Source organism: Macaca mulatta, chromosome 15 (genome assembly GCF_049350105.2).
Source record: "Macaca mulatta isolate MMU2019108-1 chromosome 15, T2T-MMU8v2.0, whole genome shotgun sequence".
Taxonomy (NCBI): Eukaryota; Metazoa; Chordata; class Mammalia; order Primates; family Cercopithecidae; genus Macaca; species Macaca mulatta.
This window is the reverse complement of record NC_133420.1, coordinates 100,424,531-100,436,496: the sequence shown is the minus strand read 5'-3', so window position 1 is coordinate 100,436,496 and position 11,966 is coordinate 100,424,531. Positions and strand designations below refer to the sequence as shown.

General features: G+C 44.9%; 1 protein-coding gene across 1 annotated transcript in view; it reads right to left on the bottom strand.

The window, feature by feature from the left end:
- Positions 1-811: 811 nt before the first annotated feature.
- Positions 812-11,966, bottom strand: part of ENTREP1 (endosomal transmembrane epsin interactor 1) — a 64,466-nt gene continuing 53,311 nt past the window's right edge. Inside the window, exons 7-11 of the mRNA XM_015117864.3 lie at positions 9,771-9,900; positions 9,506-9,584; positions 7,628-7,780; positions 4,796-5,088; positions 812-1,664 (exon numbers count right to left, since the gene is read on the bottom strand). Of these exons, the coding sequence (XP_014973350.3) occupies positions 1,461-1,664; positions 4,796-5,088; positions 7,628-7,780; positions 9,506-9,584; positions 9,771-9,900 (859 nt within the window). The 3' untranslated portion in view covers positions 812-1,460. The remainder of the gene's footprint in view (positions 1,665-4,795; positions 5,089-7,627; positions 7,781-9,505; positions 9,585-9,770; positions 9,901-11,966) is intronic.

Here is an 11,966-nt window from a genome sequence, read left to right as displayed (position 1 = left end):
ATGTTCGGGAGGTCGAGGAACAGAGCAGTTTCTGGAGCTGGACTGCCTGGGTGTGAATGCAGCTCCACCCCTTAGCTGCGGGGAGACCATGGGCACATTACTGAACCTCATTTTCCACACCTGTAAAATACAGACAATAACAGCTTCCACCACCTACACTGTCATAAACACAAAATAGGAGTGTGTGCAAAGCTCTTAGCATAGTAGCTGGTACACAGGCAGTGCCCAGCAAGAAGCAGTACTCCATTTCCTATGTAACCTCTTTACTCAGCTCCTCACCTCCACTCGTGTCTGGCCCAAACTATTCTCCATGCAGCATGGTGATCTTTTGAAAATATGCTGACATCCATCACTCTCCTGATGAAAACTCCTTAACAGTATCTCATTGCTAGCACAGCAGGCAGCCTGCGCAGCGACTGCCCACCGCCGCCCTGACTCGGGGCTGTGGTCACAGTAGCCTCTGCTGTTCTTCACCTCTCTCTACCTGGAACATTATTCCCTGACCCGCTAAGTCATGACTCAGCTCAAGTGTCATTTTCTCAAAGAAGCCCCTCTAACCACCTACTGCTCTTTTTCAGCAATAATCCTCAATCTGTAATTACTTCATTGATTTATTGTTCATGATCCCATGAGAAGGCAGCTCCATGAAGCCATCCAGCCAAGCGCTTGCTGAAGGAATGAAGGACACGTTATCCACGGGTTTTAGGTGCTTTATAAATTAAACCGGTTCAGTGGCCTTCCAAGTTCCCAGCCCTCTGTACGGTAAGGCCTGGCTACCTAAGTGTAAACAAATATTACACATCAAGCCCAGTGGCCCAAAGTAAACATTTTTATTCTCAGTTCTGCCTTAGGGGTGTCTAGTTTTGCAAGCATGGGTAAATGGAATCAACAATAATCCTCTCCTTAAATGTCTGGCATTAAAATTTGTCACTTAAAAAGTTTCTGGTTTTGCCTAAAGAAAGTGTGATTTGAGGGTGACCTGAAACAAGGCTTGAGGCTTGTGGACACATAGGGTTAATCGCCTTATTTCCTGCCAATTCACAGAGCAGTGAAAGGCCACAGGCAGCTATAAATAGCGGTCAGGCAGATCTGTCCTTCCAAGAGGGAAAGAACTTAGCAACAAAGAGAGACGCGAGGGGTGAGGCGGGCAAAGAATCATTAGCCCAGTTTCTGCCCGTGCCAGGGCATGTGACCCTTGGGAATGCCGCGAGGCCCAGCAGGGGAAGGAGAGGATCAACGCTTTCGTAACCTCCAACGTGGTGCATCCCAAACCCAGACGGGCCTGGACCGACCTGTGCATTTACTCCTGAATGTCCTCGGTCAGCAGACACGGGAGCCAACAGGTGGGAAAACGTGTCCTCCAGAGTGCTCCTTTTTTTGAGGGGGACCCAGCTCTCAGGCAGGAATGGCAGAGAGGATGTGGATCCTTTCCCTTGGAGTGGCCTTCTGTCTTCCAGGGTTCACAGGACAGTCTCTCGGATGACCCCAATGAGGCTGTGTGGCCGCTCAGCCTCCACTCGCCGGGACCTCCTCTCGGCTCGGGGCCTCCCCGCCGGTGCGAAGGTGCTCAGGTCGCCGCAGCTCTGGAGGTGCAGCAGGCCAGGCTGTCTCCGCAAGGGCAGCGTGCAGGCCCTGGATGTGCTGGGTTGCAATGGGGCCATTATCTTTGGGAAAAGAGAGGGTGGGGAGAAGTTAAGTAAGCTTTACCAGATGTGGCCCTTTGACCTACCTCCTAGGTCCATCCACCTATCTTAATGTGTAATTGCTTTGAAAAAGAAAGAAAAAAACGCATTTTCCCAATGTGGAACTCACCTGGAATTCCAGGGGTTCTTTGTAAATCCTCCAAATGTTCTACCACTTCCGCTGTAGACCCATAAACCACACTTAACTGATTTGTCCGCTGCAATTTCTTGCTTTAACATTCTTCTCATAGCTTTTCTCTAATTTCTCTGAAGCCTAAGTCAGTGATCCTCACTGGCATCTGAACATTATTACTGGGTCAGGGAGGGACGGGTATTGTCAGAAACATGAATTCCCTGCTGAATTGCCACAGAATTCCCATAGCAATGGGAACAGTTAGCCTGGACTCAAGAACCTGCATTTTTAACAAGAATCCAAGTAAAAACCACTGGTATGGGATTGGGACCAGGTGATGGGTTTATAAAATGTCAACCAAGTCAACCAAGTATAGGCACAGTGGCTCACACTTGTAATCCCAGCACTTTGGGAGGCTGAAGCAGGTGGATTACTTCAACCCAGCAGTTTGAGACCACCCTGAGTAACATAGTGTGACTCCATCTCTACAGAAAAAAAAAAAAAATTTTTTTTTAATTAGCTGGGCATGGTGGTTCATGCCTGTAGTCCCAGCTACTGGGAGGTTGAGGCAGGAGGATCACTTGAGCCCAGGAGTTCTAGACCAGCCTAGACAACATCGCAAGACCTCGTCTCTACTAAAAATAAGAAAACTTAGCTGGGCGTGGTGGTGTGTGCCTGTAGTCCCAGCTACCTGAGAGGGTGAGGCAGGAAGATCACCTGAGCCCAGGATTTCAAGGTTGCAGGGAGCTATGACTACACCACTGCACTTTAGCCTGGGTGACAGATGGAGACCCTGTTTCAAAAGAGAAAAAGTCAACCCAAACCATCCAATGATGCTTCAAATGGATCTGATAATCCTTTAATAAACAATATAAAAACTAGGCCAATTTATTTGTAAAAAGTCTTTAAGAATGATTCTTTTCGCTAAATCTATTTTGCAATGTGTCACAAACATAATTTTGAATATATAATAATATCACTTACTCTGTAAAAATGGCAAAAATATGAAAAATTCCTCATCCAACTGGGATTGAAGAGGAGAAAACTGTCCCGTCAATTTTTTGTAAATTGCACAGCCATGTCTGTTTGACCTGTAATAGTGTCAGCAGCTCGGGGAAAACTCGGGGCTTTACTGTTACCTAACATCACAGCACAATCATTTGGATGACTTTTTGTTTCATTTGTACCATTCTGAGCTTTTAAGGTCATTAAAAGATTATTCCCCCAAAGATGGGAAATTAAATTTTATTAACAATCTACTTAATTACATCTGTCTTTGAGGTCTGTCCTTGTCTCCCGATTAAGAAAAGTTCAACATTCATAGAAGTTGACTGTTCTACACAGTAAGTTAGGACAAGTGGTTTTGATATCAGTGAAAATTAAAATGGATCTAAAAGCTCCAATATGCGAAGCCAGCTACAGTCAGAAATAACCGGTCTCCTTCTGCTGTCCTTACCTCCTTCTGCCTGGGAAAAGGTATGGAATTGTGAAACCTCACCTCTAGGGTCCAGTCCTGGAAGGCCCTGCAGATGACCCAAAATCTATCACAACAATCTCAGCACCTGAACTTTTAAACTGCCTGGGGCACAAAGATCTAGCAACCATTTGTGATGATAGCATCTAGTGAACTGTATAAGTGCTTGTTCTTTTTCCCCAGAGTTATTTCCCAGGGAGCAAGACTTTGCAGAAGGTCCAGGCCCACTGCCTGGTGAATGCTCCAGCTCTTAGCTCGACAGAGCTTGGCAGCCTTCCAGAAGCAGCTCCTGTTTATTGGGCTCTTGGGGCCACAGAGAGGGAAGGTGACAGAGAATGACATCTGGAGTAGCTAAGGGACACGAGGATGTAAAATGTTTCCCCCACACAGGTTAGTAACTAGAGCCTGACCCGGAATCGTAACTGATCACTCTTTTAGAGTGCAAACGCAAGACGGTCTGTGGTTCGTGTATCTCTTCATGCAAGGAATCAGATCATTCCTCTCCCTGAATCCCCTGAGGGACTGGGAGAGAGTTTGGCTTCTGGCTTCTGTAAGAAGAGGCCAGCAGGTAGAAAGGGGGAACAGAAGGGAAAGTGAGAAGGGTATTTACTCAATCTGAATTAAAAATTTACCTACATCCTGAAGTTGGTAATTACCCTGAGAAATTAGCCCACTTCAATTGAAGAAGTATTTGTTGGACATTTAATGCACAAAGACACAGAGTCGCATAACATCCATACGTCATTGTGGGGTGCTGTCTACAACATCTACCCCACTACCTGCAGCAATGAAGCCAACACCTAAAAGGGAATGGCTTTTTAAAAAGGTGGAGAGAAGGCTCCTTCCAGAAGGAAACACCATCCATTCAGAAATAGAGATATAGAGACTACCTAGTCCAACCCTTTACTTTAAAGAGGAGAAACCTGAGACCCAACTGGATTATGTTCATGCCCAATTCTATCTTTTCTCCAAGTGGCTTCAGTTTTGGGGATTGCCTTGTATTTTTTAATCTATAAGAAGAAAGGTGTTTATTCCCTCAGGACCTGTTGGCTTATCTTGCCAAACATTTCATGGGAATGTGAACAGCCTCTTAGAATCTTGTCAATATTAAAATTCACCTATGTCATCATTTTCAAAGGGCTGAGAAAACATGCCTTATCAAAGGAAACCTTCAATTCAGGAAATCAAATGTTGAATGCACTCCCCATTGTCCATATCCTCCGCTTCTATTCCTGGCATGCACTCTTTTCTTTTTGCAGACATGCTTCCACATCCCAGGAAAACTGGGTTCTCTTCCCTTGAGCCAAGAATGACGTGGGAAAGTTACCACACTTGAAAGCTCCATGGCTTCCTCTCTCTCTCTCCCTCCCCTGACCTCCCAACCCCATTTCCCTGAAGACTGTGACCATAAATTTACTCTGCCTTGGGCAGGAAAGCAGAGAAGCCACTTTAGCTGCTATAAAAATGAGTTATCTGATTCACATCTGAGATTAATAATAGAACTACCTGTTCTAGGAAACTGGCACTTGTGATGGCTTCCTCCATGTGCTCCTCATCAGACTTCAAAACAGATTTAATGTTTTCTACAAGTTCATGGATGTCTGGGGTCATGGTACAGGAGGACTGCTCCAGGAACCTTGCCACCAGCAGCTTGGTGTCCAGGTAGGATTTGTAATCTATCAAAGACCGCGGTCTGCATCGCGAAGTTCTCGATCTCAAGCCTCTCCTCAGAGTCACCGCAGCCAGATCCAGTCTCCTTTCAGTCTGTGTCGCAGCTTCACAGCTGAGCACCGGGGCAGCTGTGGGCAGAAACAAACAACGCGAACCCATTGGCCAACCCCTTTTGAACACATGCCCGTACCTGAAAGCACAGACCACAAAACTCAACATGGAAAGCATGTGACAAATGCTGATAGCCATGCACATCCTGCTTTTCATCTTGCAGAAGGGGGGAAAACAATTATGACACAAGGTTATTCCCTGATGTCCAGTTCCAATAGGATATGGCCCAAAACATGTCATCGTGCCATGTGACATCACCTGCAAAGTAAAGCCAGATGGTGGAGAGGAGAATCCAGAATGCAAACCATAATGAAGTTAAGTTTCATGGGGTATGACAAACAGATGGGCATGGATGGGCCAAGCAGGAAAAATGTGGCTGACCCATGAAAGGATGTTCCAAGGAGCAAGGATGAAGTAGTCAATTAAGAGAGGAAAGGGCTGAAGAGACAAGACTTGTCAGATGAATGTAATGCTCTGATCACTTTGACTATACCTTTGTCCCAAACGTCCTCAAGGACATTGTACTGACTTGTGCTATCGATGCTCACACCATGGATATGAGGTAGATCTATAGCTATTACAGAAAGAGAAATTTAGATGCAGAAAAAGTACACATCATGCTGGAAGTCAACACAGGGCCTGGGAAATCCATCGCAGGCTCTAATTTCCATGGCTACCTACATCAGCAAGGGTGTAAAGACCAGCAGAATGCTTCTGCACTTTGAAGTGGGTGAAGCAAAACTCAGATCTGGTCATTATGTGTCCAGAAGCCAGCCAGCAGCCTTCAGCATACACAACACTGGCATCAGTCTATGAAGGCCTGATAAGCAGAAATTTAGAAATTCAAAGAAGACAAGAAGCAGGGGGCGAGAGAGCAGGTGGAAGAAGGGGAGCACTCCTTTTCCTCTGGAGAAAGGCAGGCACGGGGAGCTCTAAACCAGGATTCAAGACTGTCCTCTCAGGCAGCCATATGCATGTCACAGAGAGCAAGAGTCTTCCAGAAGCACTCGCCAAAGACACTCATGTGTGAGGACAGAGTCAGTGTCTCCACTCTTCCACTTGAAGGCAACCTGGCACCTTCCACAATGGAGGGCTCCAGCAGCTGCTGTCTTCACCCCTGCAGGTCTGCAGAATGAGAAGGGGTTCCAGAAAGATTTCCCTAAGCTGTGCAAAACAGCTAAGTTCCCGTTGAGGCTGGAGTCCTCAACTTGCCAGGTAGGGTGTAGGAGACCCACAGTGAAGGCAGGTCTTGGGAATCAGAAGCCAGGCTGCCCGGCCACTGTGCTTCAGAGACACGCTCAGTACCAGGCGGCAGGATTTCCTCTCCACTCAGAAGCTGCTGTAGAGACAAGAGGAATGTTCTCTCTGGCTCGAACATGGTCAGTCCAGAGCTGTGGCAAATAACACACACTGTCAGACAGGCAGAACCAAGACTGCAAGGGCTCAAGACAGGACCCTGGAGAGAGCAGGGTGGAGGATTATCAAAGTTTTATTTGCATAGGTGTTTTAGAGGAGCAGAGGTCAACTCTGCTAGACTACTTCACAGGAAGAAGCTGGTGCTGGTGGAGTTACAGGAGGTTTTAATTTTCTCCCTTTAGTTTTTTTATTTTTTATAATTTTCTACAATGAAGAGATATTTGGAGATGTTCAGGTATTCATATATTCAGGAAAAACTCAGTGTTGTCATTTTAATTTTTAATTATTCAGGTAACAGCTATACACAAACAAACAACACAGAGAGAGAGGTGAAGTGTGTGGGTGTGTGTATTTCATTCTATGCAAAGTTCTAAAAACAAGGTCAGATTTCAATAATTTAATCATCTACTCATACATATTAAATATATAACAAATTATAAAAGAGGGAGTATACAAAAATCTTTTTGACTTTTTTTAAGACAATGCATATTCCCATAGGATTGCAGCATCTAGAAGTCAGAACTAGGTGTGCATAACTGTCTTCATGTAGTACCTAGCATAGTATCATGTACAACCAAATTCTTTTGATGACAATGAATTAAAAAACAAAAAACAAAAAAAAAACCCTACCATCTTTTTTTTTTTTTTTTTTTTTTTTGATATGGGAGTCTCACTCTGTTGCCCAGGCCAGAGGGCAATGGCGCAATCTCGGCTCACTGCAAGCTCCGCCTCCCGGGTTCACGCCATTCTCCTGCCTCAGCCTCCCGAGCAGCTGGGACTACAGGCGCCTGCCACTGTGCCCGGCTAATTTTTTGTATTTTTAGTAGAGACAGGATTTCACTGTGTTAGCCAGGATGGTCTCGATCTCCTGACCTCGTGATCCGCCCGCCTCGGCCTCTCAAAGTGCTGGGATTACAGGTGTGAGCCACTGCACCCAGCCCCTACCATCCTTAAAAGACATGGTAGATGTATAATCCTAACATGGACGTAGAATATTTTACTTTCCCAAGACCTCATAAACGCCTTCAAATGACCACTTAAACTGCAGGGTCTTGAGCTGGCCAGAGCCACCCGCCTTCACCTGGCTCCTTTAAGCAAATAAGCACAGAGCCCCGCGCAGAGCTTGGGGAATGATGTCACCTCTGTCCTCGGAATGATGGAGCACAGGGTCACTCTTTGACCTCGTCCTCAGGGGTGGGAGGGCTCTCCGGCTTCTCACAGGACGCACCAGGGTTGAACTGGGACTTGACATGGATGTGTTTTCTTCTGCAGGTATGTTAGGAATGGCCCCACCTGATTAAAAAAAAGAAAAAACAAGAGGCGAAACATAAATTATTTCACCAGCTGTAGTCCTCAAAATGCGCAGGAAACACCTGTGAGCCTGAACCTGCCCGGGCAAGGGTAACGCAGTTAATAACATTTACTCAGGCTGCTGGCCCAGTAGGTTTTTATATCACTGCGCTATGGGAAAAGTTGCCTTTCCAAACCACCCCTCCACACCTAAAACAAACAAACAGAAAAATTTACATCCAACAGCAAAATAAAGGAGCCATGCCAAAATGTCAGGCTGTTTTTCCCAAAGGTGCTTAGACTCGTCTCCAGGGAAGCATCCTGGGGCAGTACGGAGAAGCACCCTGACCTATCAGGATGAGCCTGGTTCTGGGAAAGTAATACCTGCACAGGTGAGGTGGCTGCTCTGTGGGCTGCAGAACTCCCAGAAGGCTGAGTTAGAGAGTCAAGTATCCACTAAACAAATCCGTAAAACCCTGCGGGAACTGGATAATTTATGCTCATAAAAAAAAAATTGCATCATTCGTGAGCCTGAGTTGCAATTCGGGAAACTTTTCAAAATGGAAAAATTCGCTGGGCACAGTGTCTCATGCCTGGAATCCCAGCACTTTGGGAGGCCGAGGCGGGCAGATCACCTGAGGCAGGAGTTCGAGACCAGCCTGGCCAACATGGCAAAATCCTGTCTCTACTAAAAATACAAAAATTAGCTGGGCATGGTGGCGGGCGCCTGTAGTTCCAGCTACTCGGGAGGCCAAGGCAGGAGAATCACTTGAACCCAGGAGGTGGAGGTTGCAGTGAGCTGAGACTGTGCCATTTCACTCCACCCTGGGCAAAAGGAGCAAAACTCTGTCTCAGAAAAAATAAATAAAAATAAAGTTAAAAAATAAAAAATGGAAAAATTATGAACATACTTAGGAGACAGGACACTGCTTCATAATTCTACTTGGGATGGAAGGTGAACAGAACACAAAGTATTACATTACACATAGTACTGCTGAAAAATTACCTTCATCTAAAATTGCTAAGAGTTGATCCATTATTTATTGCCATTTGCGATTTTGTCCTGCTGAACAATTTTCTGGGCCACTTAAAACCTCCCCAAAGAGAGAAGGCCATAACAATGTTCCCTTAAATTACAAGGATAAATGTAAACTGACTCTAGTACTTACTATAGTACTGAAAACCAGAATTCACTAACTGCTCAGGCAGCATGACATGGGCCCTAGGTTATAAATGACACAGCACAATCTCACTGCAAATTCCCCCTGCCAAAAGTCTAGCTAATTTTAATAGGAGGAAGAAAATTATAGATCAGAAAACACAGGAATACCAAATCAAACGCTGTAACCTATTTCATGGTTCCTGAGAATAGTCTGGTTCATAAAAATGTCTAAGGATATCTTTTTTCAGTTCACGTATTTTCTCCCATTTATAAGCCCTAATAGTTGATGGCGTTTTTGCACCTGGAGAAAAAGGTAGAGCTTGAACTATTTGCTCCGAGAATATCTGCCCTCCAGCACAATACCAGACAAGATCATTATTATTATTATTATTCATTTGTAGAAACAGGGTCTCTCCATGTTGTCCAGGCTAGCCTCAAACTCCTGGCCTCATGTGATTCTCCCACCTCGGCCTCCCAAAGTGCTGAGATTACAGAGATTAGCCACCTTGCACAGCCTATTTTATCATGTTTTAATCTACTGAATCATGTCACAATGTATCTATTACCTTGAGTCACTTGTGTGCAGCCCGGATCCAGTGGGATCATAGCAGCTTCTGATCCTTCTGCCATTTGGAATGAAGATCCCTGCATCACAGGAAAAAGAGGGTTATTTTGTTGATGTTTAACTCACCGCTCATTAGACCCAGTTAACTCCTTAAAAAGATGTGTGGGGCCCGGTCTCCCTGCTCTTCTCTGGGGGCAGGGGTTGGGGAGATGCTGTGTTTCCCACTTGCAGTCAATGTACTTAGAGAGATGTGGGACAGACAGTACCTGCTCCTGGTCCATCTGGCTCACCACAGCTTCATACGGCGGCGGGGGATCCAGAGGACAGAACACTTCCACACCTTTGATTCGAGCTCCGTAGATGTGTGGCAGGGGAATAACATCAGGACCAACCATCCTAGGAAAAGGAACTCGGCGTCAGAAAGCACATTCTACAGACTGGCCACGTGACTGCAGTGATGCCTGGATACTGGCTTCACTCTAAACCATGGGCAAAACCACTCACCTCTCCGTACCATGGTCTGCTTGGCCAGGAGAAGGAGAATAACAGAAGCTGCTCTCTGACGAAGTGGCCAGAGTTCCTTAAGCAAATGACAGTGTATAAAATGCAACCCCATCATTCCTTTTAAACCCATCAGTCAAAAGCAAATAATCCATAGAGACACAGAGCAGATGAGTGGTTGCCAGGGGATGGGGGAGAAGGGAATGGGGAGTGACTGTTTGAGGGGTATGGGGCCTCCTTGAAGTATTGAAAATGCTTTGGAACTAGATAAAGATGGTTACAAAATAATTTGAATGTACTAAATGCTACTGAATCATATACTTTGGTTAATTTCATTTTATATGAGTTTCACCTCAATTTAAAAAACAAGTAAGGATTCAGGAAAATTCAATTATTTCTTACATTCTACATGGCTCTTGTTTTTGTCCTGTGGGTAAAGAACCATCAACAGCAAAATTCAAAATAATAGCAAAATCCTCCATAAGATTTCTCACTAGTGTTGACAGAAAATTCCACAAATCTCTGCCCAAGGTGCTAGATGATCTAGATAATGATGAACCTAAGTTTTAAAATAATTTATAAAATACATATAAAAGCCAGAAAACCTGTATTCCGCTATGGAGTATCAAAGAATGAAAAAAAAAAAAACAAAAACCAGCAAAAGTTTGTTCTTGAAATACAAAAACAGGATTTTAAAAAGCTAAAAGAAATGGATGAGTAAACAGATTCTGGGGCTAGTTGCTTGCAGGCACTGCCTTTTGGGGAGCGGTGTTCTCTGAATTTATAGTTGTTTCATTTTATTCTTTGTGGCCATGTACAAAATGTGATTGGTGGAAGAAAACATTTGAAAAGGATGTCATCTTCTTTCTTCCTAACAATAAATCTGGGACTGAGAAGAACGAGACTCTGCAACCTGAGTGAAAAGATGAGAATGCACTCCCTCATTTTCACCTATATTTGTCTGTTCATAAGCAAGGCTCTCATCCCTTGCTTGACCTGAAAGGGAAGGCAGAAGGTGATGTGCTAACGCCTGACGTGGAGATCTTTGCAGGTTCAGCACGCAACATGTCAAGCCTCCAGTTGAATGCGAGGCACTAGCACAAAGGGTCCCTTCGTGGGGGAGGGGTCCTAGCAAAGTTATCAAGAAAGAGAGATTCTCCCCTTAGAGCAGGACTTGCCAACAGGCTTCATTCCAACTCCCATACTCCACCGAAACTGTTTAAGAACTATATGTGCTAAGTGACTCTGAGAAGCCAGACCCTTCTTGGATCTAAGAGTGAAGATTCTTTCCTGGCAAATGAACAGTGCAATTTGTTTTCATCAATGAGACCTATGGACTTCTATCCTCTCTGGAGGGCCAGCCTTCCATCTTTAATGAGCATAGCCCCCATAAGCCATCTTCCTAGCACTTACAAACATTTGACTTTTTCTCTCCAACAAATGACACCTGTATTTCTTTGCTGCTGTGTCCCCTGCCTGGAAAGTTTCTATCCCCAGCTTTGTTACCTGTTTCTTAGCTCTGATGGTCCCTGTTTGGCAGTCCCAACACAATGGGTACCTATGTGTCCAGAGAGAGAGGAGGGCTTGCTGAGGGCCAAGAGGTCAGAGGAACAGGCCCTGTTTTAGATTCTAAACTATTGTAGAATTTCTTCCAGAAGAATAGCTTGAGAAAGAGGGGGCATACTTTATCCAAGTTGACCACAAAATAAACAGCTTCTATGGTAGTTTTGATAATGCCCATAAAAGCCTCACTTTGAAGGAAGATGCTGCTAGAGTTGACATAGAAGAAAAGTTCCTTTCCAATTAAGCAATTTCTTGTTTTACCTCGTTTGTGTTAACGAGGGTCTGTGGAGGGAAATGGGTCTGCTCATACTGGCAGGTTGTTTTTTGTGTGTTTTTTGACTACTGTTTCTTTCCCCAGATCCCCATGGCTCTCAGTCCTGGCAAGGTGGGTAGAATCA